Source organism: Heptranchias perlo, chromosome 5, assembly GCF_035084215.1.
Source record: "Heptranchias perlo isolate sHepPer1 chromosome 5, sHepPer1.hap1, whole genome shotgun sequence".
Classification (NCBI taxonomy): Eukaryota; Metazoa; Chordata; class Chondrichthyes; order Hexanchiformes; family Hexanchidae; genus Heptranchias; species Heptranchias perlo.
Window position 1 is genome coordinate 12,318,048 of NC_090329.1, and position 22,432 is coordinate 12,340,479.

The 22,432-nt window shown below is 43.4% G+C and overlaps 1 protein-coding gene across 2 annotated transcripts in view; it reads right to left on the reverse strand.

The window, feature by feature from the left end:
• Positions 1-3,433: 3,433 nt before the first annotated feature.
• The window catches only part of cln8 (CLN8 transmembrane ER and ERGIC protein), a 34,443-nt gene continuing 15,444 nt past the window's right edge, over positions 3,434-22,432 (reverse strand). Inside the window, exons 1-3 of one of the 2 annotated variants that reach the window (XM_067984023.1) lie at positions 12,752-12,772; positions 9,830-10,551; positions 3,434-6,080 (exon numbers count right to left, since the gene is read on the reverse strand). In XM_067984023.1, the coding sequence (XP_067840124.1) occupies positions 5,766-6,080; positions 9,830-10,393 (879 nt within the window). In that variant the 5' untranslated portion in view covers positions 10,394-10,551; positions 12,752-12,772 and the 3' untranslated portion in view covers positions 3,434-5,765. Of the gene's footprint in view, positions 6,081-9,829; positions 10,552-12,751; positions 12,773-22,432 lie in introns of those variants that run through there. The other variant, XM_067984022.1, reaches the window with a different exon arrangement.

Sequence of the window (22,432 nt, forward strand, 5' to 3'; positions counted from 1 at the left end):
GAAGCTTCTTCCAGCTCCTCTGACTGCAGTAAAGAAGCTGTCACGATGTCCCATCTGTGTATGATTATTGCCAAGTGGGTGTGAACCTAGGTGCAGCCTCTTCACCATGTTACATGGCATAATAACTGGTTATAAAACAGTACATCTTCTTATCTGTATAAACCTAGGTGCAGTTATCTTTCCCAAGGATTTCTGGTTATCTCAGCACTGTTTTTCCAAGTTAATTGTTTTGAGAACCAAAGTTGTTGTGAGAACCTAAGTCGTGTTTACATTGTTGTTTTTGTTCTTATCTGTTGTTATTGAAAACCGAAGCTTGTTGAAGTTGCTGCACTTTGCAGTTTTAAATTTATACTGTTCAAAGGGGCAAATGTAATACCCAATGGGGCAAGTTAACCTCTTCCTTCAAATGTAATGTCCAAAAGTCCAGCAGGTTTTAAACTCACAATGTTCAAGGGGTTTTAACCCCTGCCCTTCACTCCACTGCTGGTTCTCAAACCAGACTTTGCTGTAGTACTGCCTCCAGCCTGACATTTGTCTCAGGATCGACCCTGTTTTTAGACTGGTTGTTTCTTCATATCAGCCCCTACCTAAGAATCTTCCTTGCCATGCTTAGCTCTTTGCACATAATCTAAGGTCTCCCTCTATGTTCACGTATTGGTTGCCAATCTCCAGCACCCATGTCCCATTACTACCACACCCCAACTCCCGCCCCAGTGCTACTAGATTCCAGGACACCCCCAGGGCCCCAAGACTCCCAGTGATCTGAACCCACATTCCAAGCCTCCTTATGTCAGGTTCACGATACACAGTGTCACCAGGACCCTACCCCCATGTTGCTAACTCCCAGATTCCCGCTGCATTGTGCTCCCTGTTCAGTGCACCCAAATCCCAGGACGCCACCATCCTGCTAAACTCCAGACCCCCCCCCCCACCACAGTGCACATTTCCAGGATCCCAGCCAAACTCTAACTCCAAGTCCAACCCCAATACATCTGCCTACAATCTTGGACTTTAAAAAAAGGTAAGATAAAAAAAATTAAGTACAAGTAAAGAAACATAATAATTATGAAGGCTGCTTATTTACAATTTGTGTGGAAAAACATGAAGTGTGGCTTTCAATCCAGAAAATACTGGTAAAATTCCCAGATTTCCATCTAATTAGAATGTGTTCAGTTATGCACTGTAAATCAGTGGTCTTAATATTACGTTGTGGGCTACATGGCATAATGGCTGATTATGAAACAGTACATCTTTCAACTCACCATTGGCAATGCCATGGGACATCTGAAAGCAATGTATTAAAACAAATTGTATACAGCACACCTCAGATTTATTGTAATATGTGAGACTTAATCATAATCACATTTAAACTGAACAATTTAGAAATGTATTCGAATGCCTTGCATTTGTTTGGGTGATATACACATTTGTGATTTGAATTTATTAATTGTAATTCAATCATATGCAAATTTCTTAGCAAGAAGTGAACCAATCAAATCACTCACATCCACTTTTTGCAAAACTTTTCATCTGCTATGCTTCCCCCGTCAGCAATCATTTACAGATTTAAAATAAAGTTTCTAACATAATTAAAACATTAAATTTCACATTAATTTGATTAAACTTAACTATGATGTTATCAGTATCTTTGAGTGCCTTCATTAATGTTTGTACTTGAAGGTTTCAGCCTCTCAAAAAATCTGGACATGAGATCCCCCAATCTGAGCATGTGCAATGGGCCCAATTTCCCAGGGCGTAACAACAGGATTTTGTCAGCCCAACTGGGAGAATGTTCCTTCACTGTATCTGCTTGGTTGTTTTTCCAAATTGTGAAGGAAAGCTAGATGAAGAATTTTTTAAAACATTATTTATTAAAAATTTTTACTATTCTGATAATGTAAACCAATTTATCATGGTTTTAATTGATAAAAAAAACTTTGAAACTTTTAAGAGGTAAATGTTTTTGGTGGTAAGTTATAGAAATGTTTACGATTATCAGCAAGACAGTGGATGCAGTTTTCCAAGAGATGGAAAAAAACTTGATAGAATTGCACTGGTTGAAAGTAAAAATAAGTTTTATTGTAGCAGCCAAGTACTTATTGTTCTAGAGGCAAGGATCTCAAAATATCAAAACAAGGAAATAACACCCCCATTTCACTAAAGTGAATCCTCTGACTCACCATGAGCAATTCCATGAGAGATCCACGCACACTCACTGTCCATCAGCCTACAGGCATCAACACTCTCTAATGTAGATATGTGTCATATCTCTGTTTTACAAAGAGTTATTTGTACAGGAATAACTCTCCAAGAACAAGATGTACTGAAGCCATAATATCTACGAACTCCTAATATCTACAAACTCCTAATCCAAAAACAAAGCTAGTGCTCAGATCTCCAGCTCGAACAGCAATTCATCTTTAAATGAACTCACCCCATGTTTGCATATCAATTAGCTACTAACCTGAACAGCAATTCATCTTTGAAAGGCAAACACTAGGTGAGTTCAATCATTTAGCTGCTAACCTGACCTTTTTGAGACCACAACTGAAGTAGTCTGAATAGGCAAATTTAGGTGACTGTAGATTCCTGGCCTGTTAAAAAATCATTATGAAATTACCTTTCATTTAACCGTATGTCAGAAATTTACAAGCAGCAATAACCACCTGGGTTTACCTATTTAGAACATTTGAGTAGTGGCCTTAAAGGAACATACATCTTTAGTAGCAGTTGAATATATCGTTTTACATAGACTATTGTGTGTCTATGTCATTAAAAATGTTTCTATTCTTATAAAGCAGCATATGCTCTGGTTTACTGTGAGCAGTGCCACATGCAATTCACTAACAGTATGAAGGCATTACACTTTAATTCACCTCCTGTCCATAACACTTCAGATATTGCATACTATCAACTGCAAACTTGTGACACACTTGACAAAACAGCATAAACTTAGGGAAGTCATTTGGAATGTATGAATTCTCCAGCAACAGAAAATACCAGAGCCACAATATCAGCAGCTTGTTCATTACTTTGTACCTTTACTGGGAAGGCTGTGACATGCCAGGTCCTGGCCTAATTTTTGACCTATTTCCTGGACTCACACCAAAGTTACAGTGGAGGTGTGCTGAAAGGGTTGCAGATCTTTGGCCCCATGGGGTTTTACATGGTAAAATGTCAAGGTTCCAAATTTTGGGTCTGCCTTAGCTTCAGCAGTGCTGGATACTCCTGTCAACAGAACCCCTGTTTCATGTTCAAGAGTTTGCCCGTACTGCCCAATATCTAATTATACGATAACATAACCTGGAAATGTAACAGTAAGACTCCCCTGTGATCTGAACTGGCTATAATGTTCTTCACACGTGCCTTCATGTGCGTTTCTCCTAACTTTCGGCAAGGAGAAGGATTAATAAACGAGTGAGATGAGGCCAAATATGAATGGTTAAGCTGTTTTATTTTACAGTCAGTAAGTGATCACATAGAGCAACAGTTATAGCCAATCTCATCTCAATACAGCGCAACTTTAGTCCCTTCTCGTAAATAAAAACAATTAAAATTCATCACACTAAAACTTTTAGCAAGCTAGAAAAAAAAATATCATTTTTTGGGACAGTCTTTTCCTTCGGAACTTGGCCAGCTATCTTAAGCTTAGGCCAGCTTTCTCCAGAGACTTACCTCTTTCCTGTCTCAGTAGCTTTTTTTCTCCTCCAAACTGACCTGCTCACACATTTTTCACTTTTCAGCACAGCAAGTGAAGAGGCTGTCGCTCCATACTTCTTCCCCATGCAGGGGTTAGCCAGAGGGTTTTCCAATTACACCAGCTACTGTCCATTCGACAGTGGATTCTAACCGGATTATCTCATGCTGGGTAGGCAAGACTTCAGCCTTTCCCATCCTCAGGTATGAACGACTGCTGAAAGTCTCAAACAACAAATTATCTCTTACCCCCAGTCATGGAAAACAGTAGGAAAGTTTGTTTGGTCTGGTTACACGCCTCTTTTTGTCTCCAGCTCTAGCTAAACATGCTTGATTTTAACCCTTTGTGGACTATTAAATTAAAAACCAATAATTTCAATATAAGTCATTCCCAAGTCGTTTCCGTGCCAAAATGGTCGAGTCCCAAAACAAAACAGTCCTTGTACCCAAAAACAGTGCATCCCCAAACTTACTGTGAGCAGTGCCACAGTTTTGCTAAACACAATTCTTGAGTAAAATATGTATCCATCTCACTGTAGACTTAGCAACCCAAACATTACATTGTGTCACTGTTACAAATACAAAACAACCTTTTAAAAAAAATCAGTCACATCATAATAGTTTCTTCTGACCTGGAGCCACAAATTTATAAATAACTACAATTATCACTGTTTACCTACTTAGCGGTCTTAAAAGGGACAAGAGTTTTTTTTAGCAGCGCAATATCACGAAAACACTTCAGACCACCCATGAGCAATGCCATGGGACATAACATATATTGTTGATACACAAGTGATGTAGTATTTTCTAAAGTAACAGAGCCATCAGCAGCACACTGAAGAACATCATGAAGTTATACTCTATAGCACTTGTATTGCAAAAAATCCTGGTCCCATTGCTTTTCTAAGTCAAAGAGTCCTGAATATCAGATAGGAAGCAAATTAAAGATCCAAGATGGCAATGGAAATGCATAACCATGGCAAAGTAACATTTTGGAAAGCTGACAAGTTGCAATATGTATAGAAGAGATAAAAGGATAATATCTCTGAAATAAAACAAAAATGTCCATGGTTGTTAAATAAAAACTGGTTGATTTGCACTTTCATTGCCAAAGCTTGTGTAATTCTTGTTGTTGGATTTTGCACCCAGTAATATATAGAAACAGGTTTCATATGGATTAATATCACAAAAATGTCAATTATTTACACAAATTTAATACTTTAACAGATTTCTGAACACTTATTAGGATTAAATTACAGGCCATATACTGTATTTGTGTGAATGCAGCAATATTAAGAATGTAAAATACAGGTTCACCTGTCCTACAACAGTTATAGCAAAACAAAAATACTGAAATGTAAGTCATGAAGATATCCTAAAAGCCAATGCAGAATCTTTCATTCCATGAACAGAGCAAAGTATTACTGATTCAATCTTTGTGGAGTGTATATATGCATGATTAGTGTGACTATAATGTATCTCATATTATAAGTCAAACTTCCTCATGTAGAAAATAAATAACTAGTCGTCCTGAAAGGTTCCAATGGCAAACTCAAAGTAATCATTTACCCCAAAACCTATTGAAATACTTGTTTAAATTGTTCAGATATTCACTTCTTCAGTTATGAAGATTAATTATCTTATGACTAATTTTTAGAAAAAAAACATTGCACTTTCAAAGTCTTTACTTACTTTGGTGACAAAAATCTATTGTTAACTAAATTCTCAAGAATGAGATGTCAGATGTGTGTTCCAAATTTAGCATCTAAACATTTCATGTTGTCGCTTAAGCCAATGTCTCGCCAATGCCAAAATTTGCTAAGACCCTTTCTTGTTCCATCTGCATTTAGTCTGTGTAACACTTATTGCACAATCTTACTTGTATAAGGAGATCCTTTTTTGATGGGAGATAATTAACACACATACACACGTTAAATATCAAACTCAAAAACCTGGAAAACATAGCAATTAACTTCACGAGTAGATTTGTACAGTTTAACATGTTAAAAGCGTCATTTTGCAATTTTGAAGTTTAATTTTTCCCCCATATTACAGTTGTATAATTCATGTCATGTTGTTTTCTTTAAAATCATGTTTGTTTCATCATTTGTCCTCCTGCTGGTTTCCTTTGCAAAGTTCCAGTCAACTGGGTTAAAAAGCTGCATTGTCTTCTTGTGTGTCCAATAAGGGTTGATTATGAAGGTCAGGAGGAAAAGTCCAGAAAAGAACAATATTGCTTGTGGGACTGGTACACACAGTTCCAGCCTTTCCAAATTCTGCCAGCACACCCACCAAATGTGGTAGGTGAGGATCATACGACAGTGAAACATGTGGATCATGAGCCACTGGTTCAATTTCCAGAGCAGGGTATGTGAAAATCCAGCCTGGGGAAGGAAGAAACAATTAGACACATTGTGGGCAAACTCAAAATTTGTCCTCTCTCCCTCAAGTTGTACTGTGATCTTTAGACATAGTAAAAATACAGCACTCCTTTCCAGAGTTAAATCTCATGGTGAAGTCCAGAGAAATATCATACTTTGTTACACAAACTAGAACTCTAAGCACACAACATATTAGTTACAAATTAATCTAAGCTCTACTCTATGGCAGTTACTGTCAAATGGATCATTTTTGTGTAGGTTTCAATGGTCATTTTCACATTAGCCATTTTCGCACAAGAAGTGAGCATTTCAACAAATCAACGTAATACATTCAATAAACTTACAGAAAGACCAGCAAAATTCAGTACTACCAGGCCTTGTGGTATTCCAAACCACAAATATGACTGAATTAGTAACATTAATCAATAGCATTACTAAAGTGGATATTGTACTGTACACACACACAGTGATATTACTTTAATACAAAGTACTTTAGCAGCAGCATAAAATAGTGTGCTAGAACTTAATATCTGCCATCTGAAATCTCTTTATAGAAAATAAATACTGACTTGCATTTATATAGCCTCCTTTCATGACCTCAGGGCATCCCAAAGCACTTTACAATCAATGAAGTACTTTTGAAGTGTAATTACTATTGTAATGTAGAAAACACGGCAGCCAATTTATGCACAGCAAGCTCCCACAAACAGCAACATGATAATGGCCAGGACACCGGGGATAACTCCTCTGCTCTTCTTCAAAATAGTGCCATGGGAACTTTTACATCCACCTGAGGGGGCAGACAGGGCCTCGGTTTAACGTCTCATCCGAAAGACAGCATCTCTGACAGTGCAGCTCCCTCAGTACTGCACTGAATATAAGCCTGGATTTTGTGTTCAAGTCTCTGGAGTGGGAGGCGAGAGTGCTACCAACTGAGCCACAGCTGTTACCAAAATCATAACTGGTTTTCATGTTATTATAGATGGTGACTATCCATTTTGCATGCAGTTTTAGTGTAGATTAATTTCCAGTCTAGAATACCAGTTTTTGGACAGCACTGCACTTTAACAAAGGCATTAAAATTGTTAGGGCTGACTGATCAGTTTTTGCTTTTTATTTGCATGGAACAGATCCGATACTTGTGTATCAGTCACATTGCTCAAATGATTCTGCAACGCACCAACTGTCAGGAAACCTGTAGTTTTAATGGCAGATATCTATCTTGCTTGCATAGATGAGCTGAAGTGGCAGCAAATCACCAGCCATGAAGTCATACAACAGGGCAACGATTGCTGGTCTGTCCTCAGGAGCTCAACTTTTCTGGAACCCTTCCAAGATGAAAAGGAGAGCATTCTCCTGGGCAACCAATTTCCTTCAACCAATAACTCCAAAAAAACATAATTAGTTATTCATCTCATTCCTGCTTGTAGGACATTGTCAGTGCAAAATGACTGCCGCATATGCCTACATAAAGGTAGTCACTGTACACAAAGTGTTATTTGCTGTGTGTAGATAGGATATCCCAGTTGTTTAGAAAGGTGTCTCAGTGCTGTCATGTTTCAGTGCTCAGAGGTGTACCTTCCCAACAAAACTCATGGGCATGATTTTGATCTTGAGCCGGAAGGAAGATTTTCAGGTGCAAAACCCGGAAGGTAAGTTGGTGGATTGCAATCTGCGATCACGGCCTTAATGAGGTCAACAAATTTCACTTTCAGGCTTTGTGCCCAGCAGCCAGCCTGATTGACAGGATCAGAGAGGGGGGGGGGGGGGGGGGAAAGAGTGGCGAGGAGAAGATCGTAGGCCAGGAGGTGTAGGGAGGGGATTCTGATGTCAGGAGGAGATCGGGGGTGGGGGCTGATGCTGGGCAGAGATCAGAGGTCGCTCGAAGAGGTTAGAGATCGGAAGACGAATTCAGAGTTTGGGTTAAGAGTTGGATGTAGGTTGGGGGCCACCATCTGGGTTGGGGGGGGGGGGGATGTTCGGCCGATCGCAGGAGTCTTGTTGGCCAGGTGAACTTGTTGGGCCTGGATGAAGCACTCCTGCTCCTCCGGGCCCACAAGCAGTGCAATAAAGGCACTCACCTCATGGATCTGGCCCTTCCTGCCTACTTTGACCTGACATGAATTGGAAGCAATGGGAATCCCAAACAGGTATGATTAAATTCATTTAAGTTTTCCAATACACAGAATTAAGCACCTCAAGTATTTCAATGAGGTACACTGTCCCTTTAACTATCGTCCTGCCAGCTTTAAGTGGGGGCAGGACTTCCTGGTGTCTGTTGTTGGGCGCATCCAAACCTGCCTGGGTTAAACCCAGAAGTGGGCGCGTTGGAGCCGGGATGCAGTCCCATTCTAAAAAGATGTTATTTTAACCTCCCACCCGCCCGTTCTTGGGGATTAAAATTACCCCCCCGCCATATCTCAGGGCTCTAATGTAACAATTAACTGTAATCCCATTTTGTGAAGCCTAAGAACTGTATTGATAGGTTTCTTGTCTTGAGCTACACCTGTTTTTTGACCAAGCAGACCGAGAAACACAGGTTTGGGACTACATTTTGCATAAGAATTGAAGTATTTCAACAAGGAATCTTTTAGTTAAAAAATAACAGAATTGCTGATTCCCAATAGCGCAGCTGTTTAAGAAGATGAGTATCTGAACCACAGAGTCCAGGAAAATAATCAATTGGGGTTCCCATCCTCGGTTGTTACCCAGTGAACCCTTCCAGAATTGCGGATGTGTGGACTTCATTGAAGTCAGGTGTGATGCCTCTGTGGTCAAACATCCTGTTGACATACATGAAGAATGGCTGTTTGAGCAAGCTATTTGAAGATAATGCTGGCAACTGTGAACTGTATTCCAACATGAGACAGCTTCTTCAGAAGCCAGAAGCAAACCCGTTACACCCCATCACATGGTACCTTGCTGTGCGCACATGTGCACTATTAAATACAATTATTGAACAATCAAGACCGTTAACACAGCAATATTTTGAGTAGAATCCTAGTGAAAGATCTCGCCCTGAAATGGTAATTTCTTTTTACTCTGTCAGATGTTGTACCTGTTTATTTCCTTTTCTGGTCTGAAAGCAGATTTCACAATATTTGTAATTTCCCCCCCCCCTTTTCTATCATTATTGATTCACTTAGTTTTATTATATAAATGAAAGTAGATTTCATTTACTGGAGTCTCATCAGTATTCCACATGAATACACTTTGTAAAAGTAGCAACATGTTTAAACTGAAAAGCATTTTGTAGAGCACACAAGCCAAAAAATTCTTATATTGTTGTAAGATATTTTCATTTAGCAGCGCTCCATAAGTATGGATGGAATTAGGGATGCTATAGTACAATCTATTTGTCTTAATTCAAATTATCCATTCATTTAATTTTTTTGCATTATTAAATTCCCACTTTGCTGGATTCAAATTAGATAATTCAATTTTCGAGAGCAAAAAAAACTTTGAATAATCAGTAGACTACATATTTTTCTGAAAACAATGGCACTATTCCTAAATGTGCTGTAAGGCAGTGGCATGTACATTTGCACTTCAGAAACAGCTATAGAACCACTATGTTTCTGTTGGTGGAACTACTGAGCTATTAGGAATCACTGTCTTCAGCTCACCACAAGAAAAACTCAGTGATACTGCAGCCTGGACACTCTAATATGATCCTATTTATTTTGTTCCCATGTTTGTTTTTCACAAGTTTATTAACATAAAAAATATTAGAGCAAAATTAATGTTCTTACCTTCAACAGCATCCAAGAAATGCAAGTGAATGGAGTGCTCATCTCCAACAACAGTGTCACCATAGGTAAATAGTGGCCTACATTATCCCATATCAAAGCACTGGCAAAACCAGCAAAGGCAAAAAAGTGATGGACAGCCAGGGCCACATCAAATGTTTTGAAAACTACATTGGACCCATGAAGAGCTGCATTCTCGAACACAAAGAAGCCAACTGCTGTTGATATACTGAACCAACACCAGTTCTGTTGAGCTAGTATTTTATCAGCGTGCAAGACTGGATCTTTAAGGAGAGCCAAAAGACCTGCAACTATGCTCTGGATTCCAAAAGCACCACGAGTGGCAGCGAGATTCCAGAAGACCTTCTCCTTTGCTGGCAAAGAACAGTAGGTCACAGACAGTACAAAGCATAACACATGGGAAAAAGTGAAGACTACAGAATAGAAAAGAAAACCAGCAGCAATCAAAGTGCAACGGACATTCCAAGAGAAATAGTTCATGTCAAAAAGGCTTTCTGAAGTGTCAACATTGCGGGAGGAATTCATTTTGTCAGCTGAAGGAATCATGTTCGGGTGAAGCTTGTATTGTAACCAATCAATTTTTGGATGTCTGGTCAAGAATAGTTAAACAGCAAAAGCAAAATCTGTCTCCACATCCGAACTGTCTTGTGCAAAGTCCATCCAAGTTTATAGTAACATAGAGGCTCTGGGTAATTACAAGTCACCTGGAGGAAAAGAAGCAAAGAATTAACAAATGAAAAGGACAACCAACTGCAGTGTATTTTTGTAGCTGTTTTACATGCCTGAGGTTATGCAAGTTGAAAATTGAATTTTCTTCCAAATTTCATTCCTCCCCTCAAAGTAGTGATTCTCGCTTACCCATAGTAACTATCAGCTCTCCTGTACCTCACACAAGTGGCCAGCCTTCATATTTAAGCCAACCCAGTTGAGTATCAGCAAGTTATTTGACAGGGGTGGAGTCATCATACCAAACCTGATCCTGCCTTCACCAGACATAATTTTCCAGCAGGGATCAATGGACGGCAATCAGGAATGGGAATCTCAGGCCTTTTTCCCTCACCCTGGTCCAAGGACCCCAATGTTAAATGTAGCAGTCCCACCACTGCCTTAACTGAAATTGTCTAACATAGTGGAGGTGGGGTATCAAATCGAGGATCTTCCTGCTCTGCATGTCTCAATACCTCATTAGATGTTGCAGTTATCCACTTAGTCCCGGGGGGGGGGGGGGGGGAATCATATCTTTAGTTATTATATTTTGCTTTATAATTTACCCTTAATAATATGCACCTATTTGCATTAGTCAACATTCAACGTCCTCCTTAGTCATTTGAGTAATACCAAACCACAATCTGACAATCAGATTCCAGATGCAGGAGTGAACATTCTCAGACTCTTTTCATCACTCTGTCTTCCCATTTATGCAAGTTCCATTCCCTCTTGCTTCCTCTCTCATGTCTTTCGCACGGAGGTATCTCCCTCACAAATGTTCCTTTGCTTACTTGTTCAATTTGCATTGTATTTAGATGGCAACCAAGATGTTAGGTGGGTACTGGAGATGGGTGGAGAGGTACCATTTGAGGGCTGTGAGGGCAGGTGGCAGACTGGGGCCCGGGTCAAACCAGGATTGGGAAGGAGTAGCGAAGGGGACCCAGAGCTGTATTTCTACTATGGGTCAGTTGCTGCCATGATAAATCTGAAACCTCAACACAGTTGTCTGGTGCATTTGGCAACCACTGGGTCATTTGTGAGGGAGCGATGGTACTCAGGGCAGGCTTTGGGAGCAGAGCTGGAGCACTTGGGCAGATCTCGGAGGGAACTTATGCTGAGTGGAGTGGGAAAAACGTCCAAATGGAGAATTTATTGAGGAAGGAAGGACAAGAACTGACATACAGATAGGAACTACCACAATAGCCAGAGAACAGAAACTTTATTTTCCTGATGATTGGTCCATGATATCATATAGTTGTTCTAATCTAATGAACGTTAGTGGCATGCAATATTAGACAAGAAGATTTTTAATAATCTAGGTAAATATATTTGAGACATAAGTGTAGGTCAGTTAATTTCTGTACAGTTGCAGTACTTGAGTATCACCAATAGATGCTGCGAACATACTGTGTAAACATACCGGCATGTAGTACATGAGTCATACTTTCAATGCGACATACCAGTTCTGTGGGTGCTTTTTACTTTAGTTGAAATATTTCTGATAATAATCTCAACTTAAAACAGGTCCCAGAACACAGTCCTATAGGATTTTCAACTCCTTGATTCACAATCATGAACCAGCAGGCAAATGGGATTCTATTTTTGATACACAATTGCTCAATTTACGAGAAGCCAATTTTAAGATAGCTGACAGATGCAGAAGCCATTTTAACTCAGACTGAATTACACAATTTACATAAAAGTGCGCGTGATGCTGAGCTGTTGCATTAAGTGGTGCAGGGCCAAAACCCAAGTCTGTGCAATTTTATTTTCTATGTTGCTACCTGATGAAATCAATTTACAAGATGTTTTAAACTTGGAACAGGTAGGAGTCCATTCTGGTTCTACTGTACAAACATAAAAGTCTCCTAAGACATTGAAAATGTTACCACTCCTCAAAGAAGCATATGATTGTTTTCACACAGAACTGCAATTTCTTTTTCTGGGTATTAGCCACTTTGATGACTTTTGAGGGAACTTTAACACCCTCTGCCCGGTAGAAACCAGGCGGAGGGGGAGTTAAAATTGAGCAGCTCCATTCTTGCTCCGGCTGTTGTTTTTACTGCCGGCTAAAGTGCCCATCTGACTCAAACGGGAGCCTCATTAATATTTGCTAAGATGGCATTTTAACAGTAACCACCCCACTCAGTATAAAACCTATCAGGGAACAAGCAAAAGCATTAAAGGGTAAGTTACCTTTGTGGGGCCAGAAGGAAGGAGGCCCGGACGATATAAACCACCACTGGAGCAGACTTACTGGACATTTGGCCCTATCTTATTCCTACCAATTCAAATGTTAGTTAATTTGACTATTTAATAAAGAAAAGGTCTGCTAATATCAAATCTAAAGTGGCACTATCTAAAGAGTACATCTGGCCAAATTCCATACTGAACAAAACATTAGTTTTCATGTCCATGTGGGAAAGGCATCGGTTTTCTTGCAAAGTAGGGATTCTGCATCCCTTGGTCGGATTCCTCCTGTCCTCCAGATTCAGTGCATCTGAATTTCAGAGTATTTCAAACGTTCAGACCTTAATGGTGTAATTCCAAGATGATATTACCAAAATTCTTCTAAAGTAGTTCCTTATTCCATAACATTTACTTGAATTTGGAACAGTACATTAAAATGTGTTTCCCAATAACTAAATATCGTGCAACCTCAGCATTTTCCTCCCCTCAGTAAAGTCCCCAGCCTTTTAGGGATGTTCACCAATTTCCCTCTAAAGTATCAAAGCATTTATTTTTGGGAAGCTCTGTGGCTTCCTGAAAAATGATACATTATAACATAATATTTAAAAATATTGCTGTGTTTTTCAAAAAAACTCAGTTATAGTATTCAACATCCAGGTACGTGAGAACGACTGTCATTTTAACTCTCCAAAAAGCACGGTGACCCACAGCCAGTTGACTTACAGGATACCAAGGCAGAATTAAATTCCATACTGTATACATTAAAACAAACCTTTCGGATGGATTACTAAAGCACATTCAGCCTTCATTTCAAACTTTGAGCTGCACACCTTTTATATCATGCCATATTTCCGGGTATGGCGTATGATGTCCTTGGCAGTCCAACATTTAAAAAGAGCTATTCAAAATAACTTGCCAGTCCAAATGACACTCATTAAGTAACGCCACCTCCCTTATACTAGCGTACTTATAAATCTTAGGCTACAGCTGACTGTTACTGTCCCTGCACATATGCAAGCTCTATATTGCTGCAGATGTCCTTACAACATAGGTCATAGTTAAGCATCTGAGCCTCTGCTGACCCACACCCTACAAAAGGCAGGTCCCTCCCATGTAGGTTTGACAGGGCCTGCAGAAATAGTCGTTGGCATCTTAGTGGGTACAATCAAACAGTCGATGTTGGCTCCTGATCACTCTGGCCTCCCTTTTTTCATGCAATACCATATGCAGCATGACAGGATGGGAATAGGCGCTTCAGAATGGTCACTCAGGCATTCACATCTCATCGTGATACCATTGGGGGTCTTCTGGCACAGTGTCCTTTGGGAAGAGGTGTCCCCACCAGCACAATGTCTGCAATAGTGAGTACATTACCTCTCGTAGTTGTGGAGATGCAGGTGGCCACGGGAAGACACAAAGCACCTCTCAGGCAGCCTGACCTGCCCCTCATCCCTCTGCAGCTCCTCCTCTTCCTACAAAATCTTCAACTTAGACGATCCCCATTGGCAAAGCTAACGTCAATAAATGGAGCTCGGCATAAAAAATTGTGACAACTGGCACTTGAAATTAAAAAAATAAGAGCCCCAAGATACTTGCTTAGAAAATCTGTAGGTCTTAAGCATTCTATTATCTACAGGTCCGCTCAAGGCCTCTTTCCTGCCAGGTTTCCTTGGTTGTGCTGGGGACTCAGGCTCCAGCATGCTTGTGGGCTGGAAATGGCATGGGGCCCTCCCACGCCCCATTTTACACATGCAAATAAAACTCCCACCTGTTTCCAACAGCTTCACATTGTCACCCCCAGACCCAAACAAAACATTTTATTTGGCACACAACCAACTAGAATCTGGCCTAATTAATTTCCACCGGACTTCCTGGCCTCTACCATCCCAATTGGGGCACAAGGAAAACAAAAATCAGCCCCAAGTTTTGGGGAAAACTGGAGCATCCATCCAGCAGGATTCATTATGGGGTCGATTTTAGGAATGGCCGAGCGGGTGCGTTGGGGGCGGGGGCTCGTAAAATGGGGAATCCCGGAGCGGGTCTGGGGCCCGGCTCCAACCCGCCCACTTCTGGGTTCCCCAGTGACGCGTTCAGGTGCGCGTGCAGCTCCCGCATGCGGGACTCCCACCGGCAATTAAAGCCGGCGGGATGACAATTTAAATACCTACTTACCTAGTTGAGGTACTTGACAGACCTCATTGTTTGGAGATTTTGGTAGGGGTGCAATTTTCATGGATCCTCAGCGTGTTTCCCATGCTGTGGGAAACACTCCCTGTTGGAGCAGATGTGTTTCAGCCAGCAGCCAGTGGGAGATGCAAAGGATTCTTTGACAGCTGGGGGGAAAACCTCATTTATTGCAGCAGGGCACTCTGTCACTTCAGACAAAGGTTTGGCTGCAACATCTTTGTTTCCACTCAAAATTATTAATTTATACCCTAAACTCTGTTGTACAGACACATTTACCTACTTTGCTGACCCCCTCAAACTCACACCGTCAGGATGGGGGAGGGGGGGGAACATTCATCACTTCATCAGAGGACGAGCAACATCACCAGCCTCGCCAGGCACGCCGTCCACCTCCGCCACGTGGAGCTCCACAACACAGTGCTGTGCCACAGGCACCTGCACAAAATAGTCGTGCAGCTACACATACACCCACTGTAGGGTGACCAATGGGTGGCATCAAGTGTGGATGTTCATGGAAAACCTCATGAAAGGGGCTTATTGCACAAGCCAGTCAAGAATGGCCAAGATGTGGCAGTAGTGGTGACAATATAACAGGTAATGTGAGTTGAACCAAAATCAAATATAAATAAAAAACAGGACAAACCCTTGTGCATCCCCTTTGTGCTCACGAAACCTTTGCCGTACACTTCCTACTACTCATACGTGATGCATCTCCTGTGGCTGCAGCAGAGGTAGTGGCAGGTTGGGTGACGGTGACTGTGAAAGAGATGCATCAGAGGGTGAGTATGAGACAGAGCCATGAGATTGAATGAGGATTGGGTTGAGTGATAGTGGTGGGATGAGTACTGGGAAGGTGAGGAAGTGCAGTTAAGTTGAGGATGAGGTTTGAGTGGGTGTGAGGAGTGATGTGATAGAATAGTGTTGGCAGTGCAGAAGGAGTTGTGGGGTGGGGGCGGTGATGTGGAAGATGGAGAGTAGGAGAATGAATAAGTGTGCTTACTTTGGCTGACCTAGCTAGGTCATTGAAGCGCTTCCTGCACTGTATCCAGGTGCGGGATATGTTGCTGGTGCTGACCTCCTCTGCTACCTCAAGCCAGGCCTTCTTGGTGGCAGAGGCAGGCCACTTCCTCCCGTCCGCTGGGTGGAAGATCTCCCTCCTCCTCCTCACCCCATCCAGTAAGACCTGGAGTGAGGCATCATTAAACCTGGGAGCAGCCTTTCCCCTGGGCTGCTCCATGCTGTAATTTTGGCTGTTTGCTGCAGGAGCAGCATTGGACGACTGCCCCTTTAAATAGGGCTCCTCCAGCTGACAGCCTATGATGCGGGTGCGCAGTCTGCCCACTGCGCAGGTTTCCAACCCGGAAGCCAAGGTAAGTGGGTTCAATTTACTCGCAATCGCGTGGGGAGCCCACCGATTTTACTGGGCAGGTTACCCATGCGCCCAGTCGACCCCCCGTTGTCAACCCGCCTCCCTGGTAATATCGGGGCTTGACACATCATCTATCAACAGCAAGGCTTAGTTTAGACGAGTGCATATCAGTCCTTGAACTGGATTCTGTGATGTTGTGTTGGCTTTAAGCATCACACTGGGGTTAATACAATGCTGTTGCCTGATTTGATTATCAATTTTGTTGGTTCTCAGTGAAGGTAGCTGGATCAGCCAGAGATTCAGCAGCTCTAAAATATGAGTTTTTGCCCCACATTTATGCTACTACAGGCAGAAATTCTGTGTGAATGTTGCAGTTTAATTTGGAGATTAAACTCATTGCTCATTACTAGTCTTTTCTCGTTTCTCCTTGCTAGTTCCTCTTCCCCACAAAGCTTCCTGATCTAAACAGTAGTCTCTGCAAATAGAGAAACGTCAATGAACCACAACAGTGTACTAAATGGCAACTTCACCTGTTAGGCACGAAAGACCTAAGCCACATCATTTAAAGAACACTTACATCATTGACTATAAATATCCTCTGATCATAGCCTAGATAGCTAAGAACTTGAAATGCAAGAAATTAAATGCAATTCTTACATTAAAAAAGTACATTTTCCACCAATTACTGTCATAAACAAAAAAAGCCCTAGAACAAGGAGACATATATATGAGATTATATGTAAAAGATTTAGCACAGAACAGGAGAATTTTCTTTTTAATAGGAGGGTTGTGAGGTTAGGGAATGTACTACCAGCATTAGGAATTGAAGCTGAGACCATGTCAACATTAAGAATGGGTTAGATAAGTTGTTGAAGGAAAAGGGAACAATGGGATATTGAAATAGGGCAGGCATACAAGATTAGGACTACAGCTCATGTGGCGATTAACGGCCAACATGGGCTGGTTGGGCTGAACGGCCTGTTTCCTTGTTGCAATTTCTATACAATTCTGTAAGTATAAAACCTACAATGAGAACTGTAAAGCTATGTGTGTCCCTGAATGTATGTGTTTGCAAGTAATGCATAAGGCAGAATATATTCTGTTCTTCCGTATGTAGCATGATCTAAGAAAGTACGTAAGCCTTTGTATAAAGTGAATAAAGAGATTTAAACAGTGGCTGCAGCAGGTGGGCAGTTCATCATTCACTGGGGTTCATCCCAACCATCATCGACTTGGGTTTTAGGAGAGGCGTGCCAGAACCCAATCTTCTGGGTTTGCTGTAGGGATGAAAACAGAAGCCATTCCAAACGGAAGCCACATTTGAGGGAAGGTTGGGGAAAACAAATCATAGGAACTGACAGGTTCATCCGCCATTGACCCACTAGGAGTCCAGAACATTTATCCCAGTTGATCCTTGCGGAGACCGCAGCAGAGTACTCTTGCTGGCTCGCGCACTCTCCGCAAGTCCACGGGATCCGTGATCACGAGGAGCACGTCATCGGCGTAAGCCGAAAGGACGACCTCCACACCCGGCTTGCCAAGATTAAGTCCCGACAACCTCTGCCGCAAGAGGAGCAGGAAAGGCTCCACGCATGTGGCATATAATTGGCCGGACATGGGGCATTCTTGACGCATTCCTCTCCCAAAACGATGGGGCGGTGACAAAGATCCATTAGCCTGAATCAGACACTCCGCAGCAGTGTACAGAAGTCGGATCCAGGCGACGAAATGCGACGCGAAACCAAATGCGCACAGAATCTCGAATACGTATTTGTGATCCACCCTGTCAAACGCTTTCTCCTGATCTAGAGAAAAGGCGGCGAGCGACAGACCAGCCCTCTGGGAATGGTGGACCGGATGGATGGTGTCGTGGATGGTCCGGCCTGGGACCGTGTAGGGTGGATCATGTGGGCCAGCAGAGTGCCAAGGCGAGCAGACGTCACCCAGGCAAAGATCTTGTAATCTGTACTGAGGAAGGAGACCAGGCGCCAGTTTTTAAGGTGGCTGAGATCGCCCTTCTTCGGCAGAAGAGTGACGACTGCCCTGCGCCAAGGGGCATCTCCCCGGTTGTCAGACCTCCTCCCAGGACCCATGCGTAGTCGCCCCCCTCAAGACGCCCTGTGGAACTCCACGGTAAACCCGTCCAACCCTGGGGCTTTTCCACTAGAAAGCTGGCAGAGCGCACCGGTCAGCTCCGCCGAGCTTAGCGGAGCATTGAGCCGCTCGGTAGGTCCTCCCAGAAAACTCTGTAAGCATCCTAGCTGGGCAGATCCCGAGAGAAGAGAGCCCAGTAGTAGGCACGGGGCCCTGGCACTGATCCCCTCCAGATCTGAGACAAGGGATCCGTCATCGGCCAGCAGCCCAAGGAGCTGCTTAGGGACTACCTCGCCTTTTTTCCAGCGAGTAGATGGGGAGCCGCGGTCCAGCTCCCGAAGGAAACGGAGCCTTGACCTCACGTATGCTTCCCGGGACCAGACGAGTTGCAGGTCCTTCAGAGCGCCCTTCTTCTCATCGTGCTCACGCCTCAGGGTCAGATCTTGGAGACTGGATTCCAGGTCAAGCACCTCCTTCGCCAACCACCTGACCTCTGACTCGCGCCTCCTGATTGACCCCCCTCCTCGCGTACACTTGACACAAGAGACGGACATGAGCCGTGACCACGTCCCACCAAGGAGAACAAGCCCCCCCCCCCCCCCCCCAATGCTTCTCCTGGAATCGCACATCCTCCAGCACAGACTGTTAAAGTGCCAGTACACAAACCCCACCCCGAGGGCGGAGCAGAATGAGCTCCACCCACACTGGGCGGGGGTCTGAGCAGGGCACCGGCCACAAGGAAGACGATGGAACGCAGGAGACGTACATCTGGGAAATGTAAAGGTGGTCAATTCTGGTACGCCCTCCTCCAGTCCCCACAAAGGTGAAGGCGTTGGAGTTGGGATGGAGATTTCGGCAAATGTCAACCAAGTCAAAGGACCCGACCAGATCCTTCAACTTCTCCACTGACGGCTGGCACCGCTGGGGCCCGGAGCAGTCCCTCACCGAGGGTGCAGTTGAAATCCCCCCCCCATCTCAGAGGACAACGTACTTGCCAGCGTCGATGGAGTCTAGGTAAGCAGACATTTCTTCAAAGCAGCACACTTGGTGAGCACCGGCCAAGGAGGCGTACACGTTCATCAGGTTGCGGTTGGTTGAGTTCAGCCGATCGGCCTCTCCCGCCCCAGACCCCAGGCTGCTCAACCCGGCGATGAGTGATGTTTCGATAGTAAATAAAAATGGATCCTTCCAGTGAGGTGGGAAACTAGGCGTTTCTGCTTCCTCCGCACCTTCCTTCGGCGAGGACGTAGTCCCCCCTCCCCGGTGGAGGCCTTGTTGATAGGCACCTCCGCTGTCAACCATACGGTCGTTGCTCCCGATCCGGGGGGGTGAGAGGGGCGGGGAGGAGGAGCGGTGGTGGTGCCAACCTTGGCTGTTTTGGCAGGCAGGGCAGTTCTTGCGAACCTGCCCCACCTCCTTGCAGGCGTGGCACCGCACTCCCTGGGATACGGTAGTCCGTCCCCTGGTGGTGCACATGAATTTCACCCTCGGTTTCCTCCTCCTAGCCGGAAGGAGGGGAGGTTACAGAGACTCGTCTCCCTGAGGCCGAGCCAATCAGTAAAACTTCTGACCTCACCTCACCCGGTTGACATAGGTGGAGGAAGAGCTCAATGGGGATAAAGACATTTGATAATACGATCCTCTATGCAGTGGCCTCAAGAGGATCCACCGGCAGGAGTATCCCGCCCACCGTGAGTCCCAGGAACACTGTCCGCTCGGACCTCAGGAAGAACACCGCCTTCCTGTACATCTTAGAGGGGGCAACAATGGCTGAGGGGCCGACAACCCCAGACATGGCATACACGCACCCTTCAATTGTTATGTTGGGGTGAGTGTATTTCTTAATGCTGTGTTTTTTTTGTAATCAGCCTAGACGGTGCCAGGGCAGCCAGAGCAGTCATATCTGCATACATCCCACTAGGACCCAGTCCCAGCAAAGATGGATCACTCATGGTTGGAGTCACACTCACCACAAGTCTGTGGCCAGAAGATCTCGTGGCCGCAGAATTTATTCCTCAGGGAGGTTAAAAGCAGTTCTCCTTACAAGAAGAGTCAGAAAGAAGGCAGTAGAAGAAGGGTACTGCACGGCTGGGGGCTGGTGGGAGATGCAGCACATAAACTCCATCTACTTCATTGGTGGCGTCAGGATGTCTTCACCTAGGCAGCTGAAACAGCCTAGGCTCGTACAATAATCCACAGTTAAAAGGGGATCTTATCAGTGAAGTCTTCACCCAGACAGTTTCAGCTATCGTGGGCAAAGCAGTGGGGTGTTTATAAATACTCCATCCTATCTTCAGCCCTCTTCAGTGGGGCCCTGATGTGAAGCTTGTTCTTCTTTTCTCCCCCCTCTCTTCAAACTCTCAGGTCTCAATATGTAGAAGAACCAAATCAACCCCCAAAGGCAAAAGGTGCAGTCCAAAAAGGCAGGTAAGTAACAGCTGCAGTGCAGCAGTACACCCACCTCTTTCAGTACCACACTCTTTTATTAGTGCAGTTGTTAAAATGTTCTTAATCCTTCCTTCTCCTTTCTACTAAGTCTCTGATTTCTTCATCCTCTCCTTCCTTCTCTGATAGCTCCTCCTTGATAACATCGCCTTCTCCTTCTCAGCAAAAGCTAGGTCTATAAGTCTTGCTTGAATTGTCCGTTTACTATTATCTGTATTGTGGAGTATTTAAATACAAAGATAAGTGTATCCGGTAGACAGACAGGGTTAATTATGATTATAATCAGCAGTATTGTGGGGGACGTCAAGTGAGCTCAAATAGGTGGAAGAACAGGAGTAGCTGATTGGTGGAACAGTGGTATAAAAGGGTTGGGGTCAGTTAATCAGACAGATTGAGATATTTAAGAGTTGAGAAGGTAAGGCGATGATGGTTGGAGAGGCAGTCGATTCTGCTTTAATTTGCTGATACCCTTGCAGTTTTCTGTGCTTAGTGTTTCCGCCTCTTTTTTTCACATGCAAGACACTCAAACATGTCTGAATATCATGGCTGCCTCCAGAGCTATGCCTAGAGGTGAGTGTGTCCAGTGTAAGATGTACACATTTAAAGGTAAGTTTGAGAAGGGAGGGTGTTGACATTAGGCACTATGGTTCATTGATATGCTCTAAATGTGTAGAAATTGCTCCTTTTAAGCAGGAGCTCTGCAACTTAAAAGAACAAGTAGAGGGCCTGAAATACCTGGTGGAATTTGATAACTTCCTTAAGCAAATCTTTCTCCACTTGACTCCTCCTTACTGTACTCTGGATTGTACTTTTGCCTCAGAACAGATTTGCAGCTCTTGCACAGGTAGTGACTGATTCTGATGCAGAAGGCAGCACAGCCCATGTTGCCTCCAAAAGGCAACAAAGCAAGGCAAAACAGGACAGAAAGGCACAAAGACAGACAGGGCTCTAGTCATCAGACTCCACTGCCAGGCACGCTGACACCATGCTTAAGTTAATTATCTTCATGACAGAGTGGATGACCTTATGAAAGATCAGATGTGGAACCATCTCATTGCATATGGGAACAAATGATGTGATAATGTCCTTTCTCTTGCAGGACAACTACAGGAAGTTGGTTCATGCACTAAAGGACAAGGGAGCAAAGGTGGTCATTTCTGCAGAACCCTGTAGCACTGGAACAGTAAAATCATTGGCCTCAACCTGTGGCTCAAGGACTTATATAAGAGGGAAAGACTTAGGTTTATTGGCAACTGGGGAATTTTTCAGTGACCAGGTATGCTTTTTAGGAGGGATGGCACCCATCTTAACTTTCTGGGTGAACAGATGTTGGCTGAGAATTTTGAGGTAACCTTTGGGGAGCATTTAAACTAGTTGAGCCAAGGGTTAGAATAGCTAAACCAGCCAGTAGTTTTACTGGGGTAGGTAGCACTAATAGACTACCCAGATTTTCTAAGGTAAGGCACAGAAAAGGAATGGTACTGAGTCAGCTAACTCAAACTATTGAAATGCTAATACAAGTCTGAGCAATAAACTGCTGGAACTACAATCTTGTGCAGCATTAGAAAATCCAGATGTTGATATTACTGAGA